The 13,099-nt window shown below is 38.4% G+C and overlaps 1 protein-coding gene across 7 annotated transcripts in view; it reads right to left on the reverse strand.

The window, feature by feature from the left end:
* MIPOL1 (mirror-image polydactyly 1) overlaps positions 1 to 13,099 on the reverse strand; it is a 180,954-nt gene that overhangs the window by 42,166 nt on the left and 125,689 nt on the right. For 6 of the 7 annotated variants that reach the window (XM_074542654.1, XM_074542656.1, XM_074542652.1 and 3 more), the window contains one exon: positions 4,786 to 4,880. The exons of the other annotated variant lie outside the window; for it this stretch is intronic. In XM_074542654.1, coding sequence (XP_074398755.1) covers positions 4,786 to 4,880 — 95 coding nt within the window. The remainder of the gene's footprint in view (positions 1 to 4,785; positions 4,881 to 13,099) is intronic. 7 annotated transcript variants of the gene reach the window in all.

Below are 13,099 nucleotides of genomic sequence, written 5' to 3' on the forward strand. Positions count from 1 at the left end.
CCCATGTACTTCAAAACTGGTTATTTGGATATAGCCTTCTTTGGTCACTGAGAATCTTATGATTTGCATTAATCTCGAGCTTAAAGAGCACTGTGTGGAAACAATTCTATTAGTAAGAGAGAAATTCTATGCTATTCCTAACTGTTATGCAAATTATAATTTCTGGTATGTATTTTTGAGTTAGCATCCAGAAAACGCAATTTTCTTTTTGAAACTTGACACAGAGACAACACAAGAAGAACAAACAGAAGCACAGAACTTGCCAAACTTTATTTGTAGCCAGCTTCTTGTCCCTTATGTATCTGAATTAGCTTCTTCCTCCTTTTTAATTCCATTTCACTTCTCTGTCCCTTCTAAAGAAGACTGAAATTGTTCTGGAATATACTTTCTTTTCAAAAAGTCAGAAGTCAGAGGGAAAGAAATGTTTCCTCATTATATCTGCAAAAGCTAATTTAAATTTTGGGTTAGGGCATTATGGCTTTCCATGAAGCTCCAGTTTCAGTTAGGATTTGCTTTTCACTTCACCTGAAAAGAGGTGTGGTTTACTTCTTTCACAATTGGAGGAAAAAAAATGAATGTCTTCAAACACAGGAAGATACCAGATCAGAGAATTGTAGAATAATGAGGTTGGAAGTGACCACTGGCAGTCTCCAGCGGAACCTAACTTCTTCTCAAAGTGATACCAATATGAGATCACACCATGTTGCTCATAACTTTATCATGTTGGAAATCTCCAAGGATGGAGATGGCAAAACCTCTCTGGCAACTTGTTCCAACGATGGACAGCCCCGTGGAACAAGTTTTCCCTTGTAACCTGTCTGAAATGCTCTTGTTTCAATTCAAGTCAGTTGTTTCTCACCCTGTTGTCATGGAGCACTGTGAAGAGGTCGCCTTTCTTGACAACCTCTGCACAGACTCTGTTAGGCTGCCATTAGGTCTCCCTGGAGCCAACAAAGAAAAGAATATTTTTCCTTTCCCAGGCTGTACAAGAGCACTACCCTTGGTCTCTCTTTACATTGCAAATGCTAGGGTTTCCTGACTGTACAGTTGCCCTCTGTCAAAGTTTTTCCAATTTATAGATGTCTTACTTTTACTGGGGACCCAAATCTGAATAGTGTATTCTAGATACCAAGAATCTTCCCTCTGCAGAAAATAGAAGGGGATTTTATATTTTTCCCCTGAAAGTCTCCACTTGTTTCCCTCCTTTAGGCATGTCTGTGTGTACTTACTTACACATACAGATAGTCTGGACCTAAGTATCTCTCCCCTGATTTTTGTATGATCAAATGATACTTTGCTTTTCCTGGATTATGCCAATGTTAGTGAAAGTCGGGTTGGTATGAAAATGCACATTTTAATGTCATTATTTACACATGTATGCATACAAAATAGTTAATATACACACAGTCATTACTTTTGTGACCAAACCCTTGAAATGTTATTGTGTGTTAAGGCATGAGTACAAGTGATGTAGGTATTACTTCCATGCTTTAATGGAAGCCTCTAGTTGTTTTTTTTTTGTTGGGTTGTTTTGTTCTGTTTTGTTTGTTTATTTGTTTTTGATTTCTTAAATTTGTTTCTTCTAAGTTAAAGGATGATGTAGTGTCCTGGTTCTGGCCAGCACAAGGTAAATTTCTGCAGTAGCCAGGAGGGAGCATGGCTATGACCCAGAGGACATTTTGTACCACCTCATGACATTTTCCAGTTGGGGGAGAAGGGAGTCTTTTCTGGGGAGAAGGGGTTCCTTCCCATTGGGCTGAAGTGTGGCTGTGGTTGGGTTGGGGCTAGAATTGTGCATGTGAATCACTCTCTCTCTTTTGCATGCTTTAAAAATTAATATTGTAGCTGTTACTGTTCATTTTCTTTTCTCATTGCTGTTTGCAGTAAATTATTCTTATCTCAACTCCTGATCTTCACCTTCTTTGCCCCAATTCTCTTTTCCATCCTGTTGCAGGGGAAGAAGTGGAAGGGGGAAGGGGGAATGAGTGAGTAGCATGTGTTTTGGAGAGTCTCAGCAAGACCACTAAACTGGGGTTACCATTCCTAAATCATGACTCATAGAAATCTCAGTTAAAGAAAGAAGAAAAAGAATAAAGGAGGATAAAAGCTTTTTGTAAGGCCAGGGAAGACCTAATAGCAAAAGGAGAAGTCACCTAATGAGCCAAAATTGTTAAGCCCCTGTCATGCTGGGGCTTAAGACAGAAAGTGTAAGCATCTGGTGAAGACATGAGAGAATAGTAGGTGAAGGGAATGTGCACCCAGCATAGTCAGATTGCAGCTTTACAGTTCTCATGAAGACTGGAGCATGTGTGTAAGCCTATATTTTGCTCACTGGGGAATTATGAAATCCAAAAAAGAGAAGCAACTCCAGGGAATACAGTCTTGAACAGCAAATCATACAGCTAACCCACTTGGATCAAAGCAGCAAACTTCCACCCCAGTTCAAAACAGACTGTCTAAAAACACTCCCAGTGCTTGTTCTAGACTACCATAGCATGGCAAGCACTATGAGGAAATAAAAAGACCCAGCAGACATCTATACATAAGTCTCTTCCACATACAAATCAGAGTGCAAGTTTTCATTCATTTGGGATGGCTTGGGAAATGCACTGTCTACCTTGCCATTCATACTTACTGTGGCCATCCCACCCTTGGCCTGGTACAGTTCCCAAGGCTTTATGTACATGTGAGATATATTCTTTTCTGTTTCATTTGGCATGTGTTTAAAGTACTGTCACACTATTGGATGACAAGGGCTGCAGATGTTCATGTAACTTAAAGGAAACTGTAACCAAAATGTCAAGTTCATAAGAATCCTCACAATGGCACAATTAATTTCTAACCAAATCAAAAGACAGGCCTGAGAAATTAAATGTTGCTGCTTATGCACTTATTCATATAAGTTGTTGCCTTTTACAACCCTTGCAAGTTCAGCTCCAGGCAGCCTCTGGCTTTTCAAGTCATGTGTCTGTATGCTTAAGACAGTGTTTCCATACAGAGAGGTTGTGGAATCTCCGTACTTAAAGACATTTAAAACCACTCTGGATGTGGACCTGAGCAACCAGGTCTCAGTGGCCCTGCCTGAGCAGGGCTGGACAAGATGACCTCCAGAGGTCCCTGCCAACCTCAATCAGCCACCCTGTGGGTCCACTCTGGGACACATCAGCCTCTAGAACAGCGAGGTAGGTAGGAGATAAAATATTGTACTCTAGATGTTATAACTTGCAAAAATCTGTAGTGCTACAACAGTTCTTGCTCCAGGGGATAATCAGGTGAGCATTTCCACACCTTCTGGATAGACTTTGCAAATGCTGTCAGCCAGCTTACAGTTTGACTGATCAAATTAAGAGCTATAAGTTAATAACATGATACATTCTAATGCTGATTCCTGCAAGGCATTATTGTTGATATTTCTGGGATTTAAAGCATTTCAACAAGTAAATGGCTGTTGCTGCCTACTGTACTTGTTAAACATCAAATGTTAGTGCAAACTTGATAGCCTAGGCCAAAAATGTAACTCAAAAATCAGTGAAAAGTCTCCTACAATGTGTATAGACCAACACAAGCAAATTCTTAATTTCTAAAATATCAATTTAAAAAATTGCATTTCAGTTTTTAAATTATTCAAAAAACCACCCCACTAAAATGAGTAATAAGGGCACCATAATAAATTCTTTCCAGCTTGGTAAATCATACCATAATTTGTGCACACGCTAAATGCTGACCAAATTAATTAAATGCAATAATCACAAATTGCTTGGGGTTTCTATTCCCTATTAACAGGTTTTAAATAAATGCCTATGAGATTTAGGAACAAAAGTTGTTTTTGAAACTTCCCTCCAAGGTTTTAATAAACTTAATGAGAAGGGGAAACTTGAAAAACCTCTAGAAACCTGAGTATTTTTCATTTTTGAATGCTGAAATACTGAAAACATACACAGTTCTGCTATTTCAAATGCTTTTTAGACATAAATAACTAGTCCTCTTTATTTCCAATGAGTATAGTATTCACACTATATTTATTATTTACCTCTGTAGCCCACATCCCTCATCACAGACATTCAGCCTTCAGATTCACAATTTTCAGCTGTGTTGATGCCAATTCTCCTGCCTTTAACCTGCTGGCAGCTCTGTATCCCCTCTCACACAGGAGGTCAGGATGAAATGAGAGCTGTAACCCAACATCACTCCATAAAACAACCTAACTCCTTCACTAGACCACACAGAGCTTTTCCTTAGGGACTAAAACCCACTGATCCATGCAAATGTTCAGGGCACCCCACCTAAATTAATGAGAATGGGTATTTCTCTCATTCTCCATACTGCTACAGAACATGAGGAATTAAAAGGCACATATATTGGGGTTGAAGAAGAAACCAGTATTTTAGAATTACAGATTTATTATTTCAAAATCTATATTGACTAGGTTAGGTATGTGCAAACAATCAGGGAAGAAACAAGCATTTATGTAATCTGGTTCTTTTGTCCATGCATTTTTAAGTGATCACATTGCCATAGCACAGCTTTTTAGTGCAAAAATCAACCACCAACTTTTCACTTACCTTAGAAGAAACTAATACAAAATTCAGGCTATAAGAAAGGGACTCCTATTTCAAAGAGGTGGTTGGTGAGCAGTAAAGCAGAAATGCAGGCTTTGATTCATTGATGTATTCACATTTTTCCAACAAATACCTATTTGATAAGGCCATTTCCTCACTCAGTCAGACATTGTACAGAAAATTTCCCCTATGAGTCACTCATTCATATTAGAATCAATCATTTTACCTGTAATAAACACGCAATGTTTGGATTTCCTCTTCTAGTTTTTTGCACTGTTGAAGAGCAGCTTCCTTTTCTTGTTGCAAAGCTATCAATTCTGCCTGTGAAATGATAAACAATCGATAACCAATTTATTCAGAACATCCACACTTTTTTGAAAACACATCAATCTCTCTGCAGTAATTTCAACGATTATTACTGCACACATAGAGTTATCCTGCTGTATGTAACATAGTGTTGTGGTTTAACCCCAGCCAGGAACTAAGTACCATGCAGCTGCTTGGTCACTTCTCCTTCCTCCCACTGATGGCATGGTGAGGAGAATCAGAAAAAGAAAGAAAAGAAAATCAAACTTGTTGATTGAGATAAGAACAGTTAAGTAATTGAAACAAAGTAAAATATAATAATAATAATAAAAATAATAGTAATAATAATAACAACAATAATATTATTTATATGAGTAATTGTAATAAAAAGGAGAGCAACAGAGGGAGATAAATCCCAAGACAGGCAAGTGATGCACGATACAACTGTTCACCACCTGCTGACTAATGCCAAGCCTGTCCCTAAGCTGTGATCACACCCTTTCCTGGTAACGCCCCCCCTTTTATATACTGGGTGTGATGTTTTATCACACAGAATGTTCCTTTGGCCACTTTGGTCAATTTTTCTGACCATGCTTCCTCCCAGCTTCTTGTGTACCTCCTCACTGGCAGTGCAGGACACACTGAAAGTCCTTGACTTGGGGCAAGCACCACTTAGCAACATCTAAAACATCAGTTATCAACATTATTTGCATACTGAATCTAAACCACACCACTGTACCAGCTACCAGGAAGCAAACGAGCACTACCCCAGCCTATTTAATTCTTATGAAATATTCTTTCTTTTTCTAGCATTGAAATTTTTCTATATTTTTTTCATGATTTCTGCACTAGCAGGATGATGTTTTAAATGGCTTCTCCCATGTAAGTTTTTTGAATACCTAAGGTTAGAACTCTTCAGTTCAGCCAAGTGGTTATCAGCAAACACATTTCATATGACACTTATGTATTGGTATACTGCAAAACTGTTGACCAACATACAGAAAGTGAAGCAAGGCCCTTGGCCATGAACTACTGACACAGGACTCTGGTCTGCACATGGCTCCCTGGCTGTTAAGGGCAGCTCCCATGGTAGCAGCCCCTGGCTGATGTTGGCAGCAGAAGAGCAGTGGCAGGCCATGAGCCAGCAGGGACTGCAGAGACTGGCACCGACAGTACATGCTGGGATCTGGGTGCATTCTTACCCAGGATCTGGTTTATAGAGGGGTGAAGGAATCCTTGAGCAATCACCTTCATCTCCCATCTGTGATCCCCACCGGACACTCCCCCTCCCATCTTTGATTTACACTGAAGGGAGAGTGACTCATGACAATAATGGAAATTGCTGCATGTGGCTTGTAATTCAGGAAGGTAGCCAGCCCCAACAGGCCTTACAGTTAAAGAGGAGGCAGGGAGAAATAAGTATTCATGCAGATTTAATATGGGTCTATAGCTTAATCACCATTAATTTTAAAAGTCCAGTTTCAATAGCACTGCAGGGCTGCCTTGAGGGCCCAGGTACCATATAAATAAATCAGTGGGTGATTTATTATTGTAACAACAAATAAGATCAGGCTTCCACAGGAATTCCTTGACACATGAGCCTGAGCATTGGGCTATTTTCCAATGTTTTTAATTCATGGTGTAAGTTATTAATTGTACAAATTGTAGGGCCCTTAACCAAGAGGCACATGTGTGAGAAATGCCAACTGTGGATTCTGCCAACTCTTCAGGACAGCGTTGCGGAAAAGTTTCTTGGTAAATTAAAGACCTGTTATATGAGCTACAAACCCATGAAGGGGAATGCACATAGTTCAGCCTCTAAGTCTGCCAAACGCACTGTATAAGCATGAACAACTCTGCCTGTATGCCTCAAAGTCTCTCTCCTAAAACAGGGCTCCCGCTTGCTTCTGTTTCCTGTTTGTCTGTAAGTCTTCAAGGCAGGTGTTTTACTGTTTACTGTCAACTCCCAGTCATCTATGGGCAATTCATTCTGCTGGTTGATTAATCATGTCCTGGATACTTGGCTGATTCCTGACAAATTTTATTGAACACTGCATTGCACAAATGCAGCTACACAAGCAGTCTCTGAACCGTGCTGCTCGGTGGGTCATGTTGCACCCAGGGTTCTGCACTGCCCAGGCACAGGACCCACTGCTGTAATTGCTCCTGTGAGAGACATCCATAAAGTTTTAACAGGAAGTTCCTTGGTGAATAAAAACTTTCTTACTATATGGGGGGGCGTTCCTTCAGCTTTAAAAGCAGAAAGCGTTAATGTTTAACATCTGAGTGACAGTGGTTTTGAGCTTCTGATACTGAAAACAATGTACTGCACGCTGGCAAGCCCTAACTTCTGTCAGAAAGAGGTTAAAATCCTCTGCAGGTGAGCCTCTTGCCTGGTGCAGCTTGCTGCCTTGCAAGCAGAACTCACAGAACACAAGATGTTAGCCAAACCAAGCTATTTTCTGTAATTATACTGTTCTGTAGGTGAAACAACATTCTTAAAAATTGGAAAACACACTTGAATCAAAGTAGGTGGTTTGTTCTAGAGGCCAGTAATTAACATCCTTGCCAATTTTCAGTGTACTGTGAAGTGTGATTGAAATGGTAGACTGGAAGGAAATGTTTGCAGCTGACACACCTACTCAGAGAGATTAACGGCTAGTCTCTTTGGAGAACTATCATAAAAAATACACCTCATGTTCCACTTGCTGTTCAGGACAAGAGTCAGAGGCATTAGAGCCTTAAGACTATCATTTATGTCAGTTTTTCAGCAGAAAAAACTGCACTGATTTGACTGGGTTTGCATCTGGGTTTGTACCAATAAAAATATCAGCAAAATCAGGTTATTTGGATTTAAAAAAAAAACAACAAACCCGAGAGCTACAAAAAGTGAAGGGAAGAAAACCAGACATTTGTTAGCCTCCTCAGGAACTTCCAGTGGAGTTGATACTAGGGAGCTTCATGAGACCAACAAAAATCCAAGCCCAAGAGTCTCTATGCACAGCATGCAGCCATGTGACAAAATGACCCATTGTTCACAGCCCTGAAGGGTGGTAAACACAAATAAAAGAGTGAAATATCCTCACAAGGCAGAGATGTCTTCCTTCACTAGAAGAAGGAAAGCAAAACAGTGCTCATCACAAAGTTAAATTGCTAACTAAAATAATGGCATCTGCTCTACAATAAAGAATTTGGAAGACTCCTAAATATATATTGAAATCCATCCATACTGCATATGGCAAAAATCCTGCATGAGCTCACCTCTAGTAATAACAATAGCTGCTTGAGAACTTTTTAACAAAATATTGTTCTTCTGGAAAATGTCAAGCTGAGGAAATCAGAACTTTTCACAGAAATTTATTTGTTTTGATTAAATTGTTTTGGAAGGTAGGGTAAAGAAGAAGCAAGAAGAAGAATTACACACAGGTTCCTCTAGTGGTGGTTTCCCATGAAAAGGTCACTTTAGAGGTGAGCTTGGTCACCTTTTGGTATAGGTGTCACTCTCAGCAAAGCTTCTTTTTAACCCTGAAAGGGTATTCTGATCACTTGGATACTGTGAAAAATATTTCTGAAGATTTTGTTTTGTCCAGAAGTTACTACACTTTCATATTTGGTTTAGTGTGGATAGATCCTTACCCATTCTCTGTCCACCTTCCTGCAAATGGGAATTGTTGTTTCTTTATTTTCTCATTTTGAATTTTAACAGTTTTTTGGTGAAAATTTAAATTTTCCAATTAAATGTAAAATCTAATTGCTATTTATCAAACTTAAAATAGCTGATCTCAGCTAGAGAAAATCTTGGTACTGATGTTTTTGCTGTTGCTTTTGCTTCAAAACATTTAAAGAACAATGTCATGCACACGCGTTTTCTTACCACAACGTCTGGAAAAATACAAGACATAAGCAAAGGAAAACAGAGGACAAAACTAGTATTTATCTTTTCCTAATTCCTCTAGGGCAAACATGAGCACCCTCAACTCCAATCTAAATTGAAAGAGATAAGAACACACAGCCTCCTATGCTGTCAGGTTCTCTCTGGAACCTCACCTTTGTGTGAGAGACAGCTTTTGTAAGACTTTTCAATATCCAATACAAAAGAAAAAATCCAATTAACTTCACTAATAAAGTTTCATAGCTTTATTTTAATTTATTTATTTTCTAGTGCATTTATATACAACATATATACATATATATATATATATATATATATATATATATATATATAGTAAGCACTTATTTTTCCTTTCTGAGATAGGATAAACAACCAACCTTTTCTGTTACCTCTCACTAAGCAGGCTCTTCATTACCTTGATCAATTTAAATGCATGTCTCCTCAGTACTCTGTACTCATGCCAGTAGAAACCTCTCACCTGACACATTCTTGTACTCTTTTTGTTCCCAGTCACCCTCCAGCCTGTTCTGCACACTGGTATTACCCAGTTGACAGTGGAAACTCTTATTCATCCTGAAAAGATAATACCTTACACTTGGCACTGAAATTCCACCCCACTGCTTTTGTTTTTCCAGTACTTGAGGCCATCCCAATCTTTCTGCAAGACAGCTTGAACTTACTTTGTATTAATAATATCTCCATGCCTTATTAAAAACAATTCCCAGCTCTGTATCATCAAGCAATTTTGTTGGCACATAGCTGTTCTTCCTGCCAAAGGTTCTCAATGACAGCATTAAAGAAAACTGGTTCAGCACCAGCTGGTAAGAAATTGGAGAGAAATTCCACTAGTGAAATCCTTGGACCTTAACATTTCTTCCTTCAAATCTGTTTGCTGCTGCCTTCCTGCTAACTAGTTCCTTATTGCCTTTGACTAATCCCTCATCTCCTTCATGGGTACATGACATTTTGCAGACAGACATGAGCTAAACGTGCCCATTCTTCCAAACAAGAGACGCTGGGTGAACCTAGCGAGCAGCAAGCAGCATTTCCCACATTAAGCTTGTGCCTGCTTGTAAAATAACAATATATGCATTCCCCACTGAAATTAATAATTTTCCATATGGCACAACCTATAAGCTTATGTGTCAGGTTATATTAAAAAAGTTTCCTTGTCTAAATAATCAGTTATCATATCAAAGAATTCTTGCATGATCATTCTTGTGTGAAAATTGTACTGTAATTCACTCTTGATGGATCCACGCTTTAAAAATATTTTCCTTCCAAACTTACTCTGAAGACTGGACAATAAAGACTAACTGGTCTACAGCTGGCAAAATTAGATTTTTCCCCTTCTAAATATAGATGCTCTCTCTGCTAATTCCCTGTCATATTACACTGCACATGGCCTCATAAGATTTATTAAAGAATTTACTATAATTCCTGGAATTTCAGGTACCAGTTCTTTCAGAACTGGGGATGGAAACCATGCATTAACTCAATGCAAGCACAATAATCTATTGAACAGCTGCCATGTACTCCATTTGCATACATTCACTTTTCTTAACCCTTGTCCTCACAGCTGGCATCTTCATTGCTCAATGCTGAAAGAAACAAAAATTAAAATCACATGCTTTTAGACCTAATCCAGAATTACCCCTGATCTCTGTGCCATTCTCAGACCAGTGGCATATTTCCTCTTTCCTTGTTCTCATTTCAGTTGTTACACTATTGTTTGTTTCAATTTCCTTTCCAAGGGGAAATTTAGCTTAACTTCAGGCAATTTTCATTTGTCTCTCTATCTCCTGTTTTCTAAGACATAACTTCCTTGCTTAATAAGTACCCTTCTTGTGGATAACTTATTTGTACTTTATTTGCATGGAAATTATAACTGACTCAATTAGAATGGGCACCCTTTCTACCCAGTACAATTTCCCTTGGCTTGGCTGAGATATGTGTCAATGCAAGAGTTTAATGCACTATTCCTTGACTCTGTAATAGACACTACCAGCATTTTGCTTTCTACTGCTACAGGATATTCCCACGAATTAGAAGAAGGTTGTGTGAGAAATCTGAGAATCTCCAAGTTAATTTGTACAATTTATGTTCTCAGTCATCTATGTTCAGTAGAGCTGCAAAGGGGAAAAGGGGAAAAAATGGCAGTAAAGGGGGAAAATGACAGTCTTACTACTCTGGGTCCTATGTTATCATCTGGGGTCTGATGGAATGGAGCCTCAAACAGACAACAAAGAATTGCTCCTATTTTTTGCTAGGAAGAAGTATGTTTCTGCTGATATTAGCAGACTAGCTGGATAGGAAGAGCTCAGGTGTTTTCTCAGGGCAACAGGAGATTGGGAAGCCAAAAAAGATTTCTTTCATTCTGAATTAGAATGAACAAAAACCCCCTCAACTCTGTAAAAAAACTAAAACTGATGAAATATTTTAATCTTACACTATTTTTAATGCTTCTACATTTGACACATCATGTCAGTAAGAGACATACACACTGCCTGATAAGAGCAGGTCATGTTGTGACACATATGAGATCCAACTTCTAACCGTTCTGTTATTTTTACGTTAGCAGCTGCTACTTAGTGCAGATTACAACAGCTCATCTTATTTTCTATATCAAAGTGTCAACACATCCAACTGTTTCACCAACAATACTAGCAGGTAATGCTTTGATCTAGAAAGGAATACAAGCACTTGTCTCATTAATTAGGGGATCAGAGGTTTTCAGGGTCAAGGAAAAGACTCCAGCTAACGAGAGGACTGAAAATGGCTAGCACTCTAATAACACGCTAAGCAACCTTCTTTTTGTTTTAATCACCCTGCTGAAGTGTCAAATTGTTTCATTACAATACAAAGGGGACACATTGACCTAGAAAATGAGATAACATGTTTCAACTTGCATTTAAGTATCAGCTGGCCTTGATTACTTTAAAAATTAAAAGGTAAAATTAGAACTTACTATAGTAGTTGTTAGAAAATATTGACACATCATGAAATACAATTAACAAGAATAAGTCCAAATTTAAAATATAAGAATTAAATGTTTTACTTCTGAAGTTTGAAATGTAGGTTTCAATATTCACCAAATAAAACTTCTAGGAAATAAACTGAGCTGGAAAAGTTTGGAATTGTAACTGAAATTATTAGAAATTCATGCAAAGTTGTTTCTCAACACACAATTTTTCTAAGATAAATAGTTTTTCTAAACTTGTCTCGAATTAAGAGTAAATGGAGAACTGTATTACTGGTCCCTGATGGATCTGCGCTGCTGTGGAGGATCACTACAGGTAGAAAAAATACAATAAAGAACCAGCTGAGGGTTATCTGTGTATGTGAATTTCAGGGTAAGGCTGGCAATTGTGGGAACTCTTGACAGCCTTTGAGTTGCAGCCCTCACCAACCCTCTGCCACAACCACACCCGGGTTGACATACCCTTTGGGCACAAAGGAAAGGCATCTCAACAGCAAACATGACCTTTATGAGTTTGCAGCAGGATGAAACAATTAATCATAATATTTTATTCTACAATCTAATACTACTGTTGGTCCAAATAAATAGCTGTAATGAATTTTTTTTTTTTTTATAAAAAGCATTATCTCACTGCATTGTTAAGATACACTGGTTTAGATGGAAGTATTTCTGAGGAATGTCAGACAGGATTTCTGAGAGAAGAGAGAACTCCTCCCCAGCCTTGTGATTAGGTTGTTTGTTTTGAATGCTGAAACCTAATGCTGACTCCCAGCTTCTTGCATTAACCCACTCTGGGCATCCTGGTGGACTCCTCCCAGTGAGACTGTTTCCCTGCTCCAAAGTTATGTGAATTATGCATGGTTCTGGTGACTGTCATTGTCTTGTTTCTCTCTCCGCAACTGACAAAAATTTTTTTTTTTTAAATGGCTAAGCATGTGAAAAGCAGATCCAAACAGGGATACATCATGGAAAACAAGATGAACTCCAGAATTCAGCCATGAAAATGTTTGAGGGTGACAAACTTGGATCAGGGAGCTGAAATAAAGGCTTTCCCATACATGATGTGAGAGCATCAACAGTGGCTTTTAAAACTGTATGATTTTCATTTACCTTACAAAGAATACATTAAGGTTTTCTGTTATTGGAAGTAAAAGTTTTAACCCTGAAATCTTTTTAAAAGAAAAAATGGAATTGTCATTTTCAAGAAGTGTTGTGCTTCACCTCCGTCTTATGTAACTTTCCTCAACTCAACCTTTATGCTACCCTAATTTAATATTTTTAAGGAGTTTTTCGGACGACTTGTAAGAGATGCCACTATCTGACATTTAGACTCTTGTCTCCATCACAACAAATTCCCCAGTG

Source organism: Zonotrichia albicollis, chromosome 6, assembly GCF_047830755.1.
Source record: "Zonotrichia albicollis isolate bZonAlb1 chromosome 6, bZonAlb1.hap1, whole genome shotgun sequence".
Taxonomy (NCBI): domain Eukaryota; kingdom Metazoa; phylum Chordata; class Aves; order Passeriformes; family Passerellidae; genus Zonotrichia; species Zonotrichia albicollis.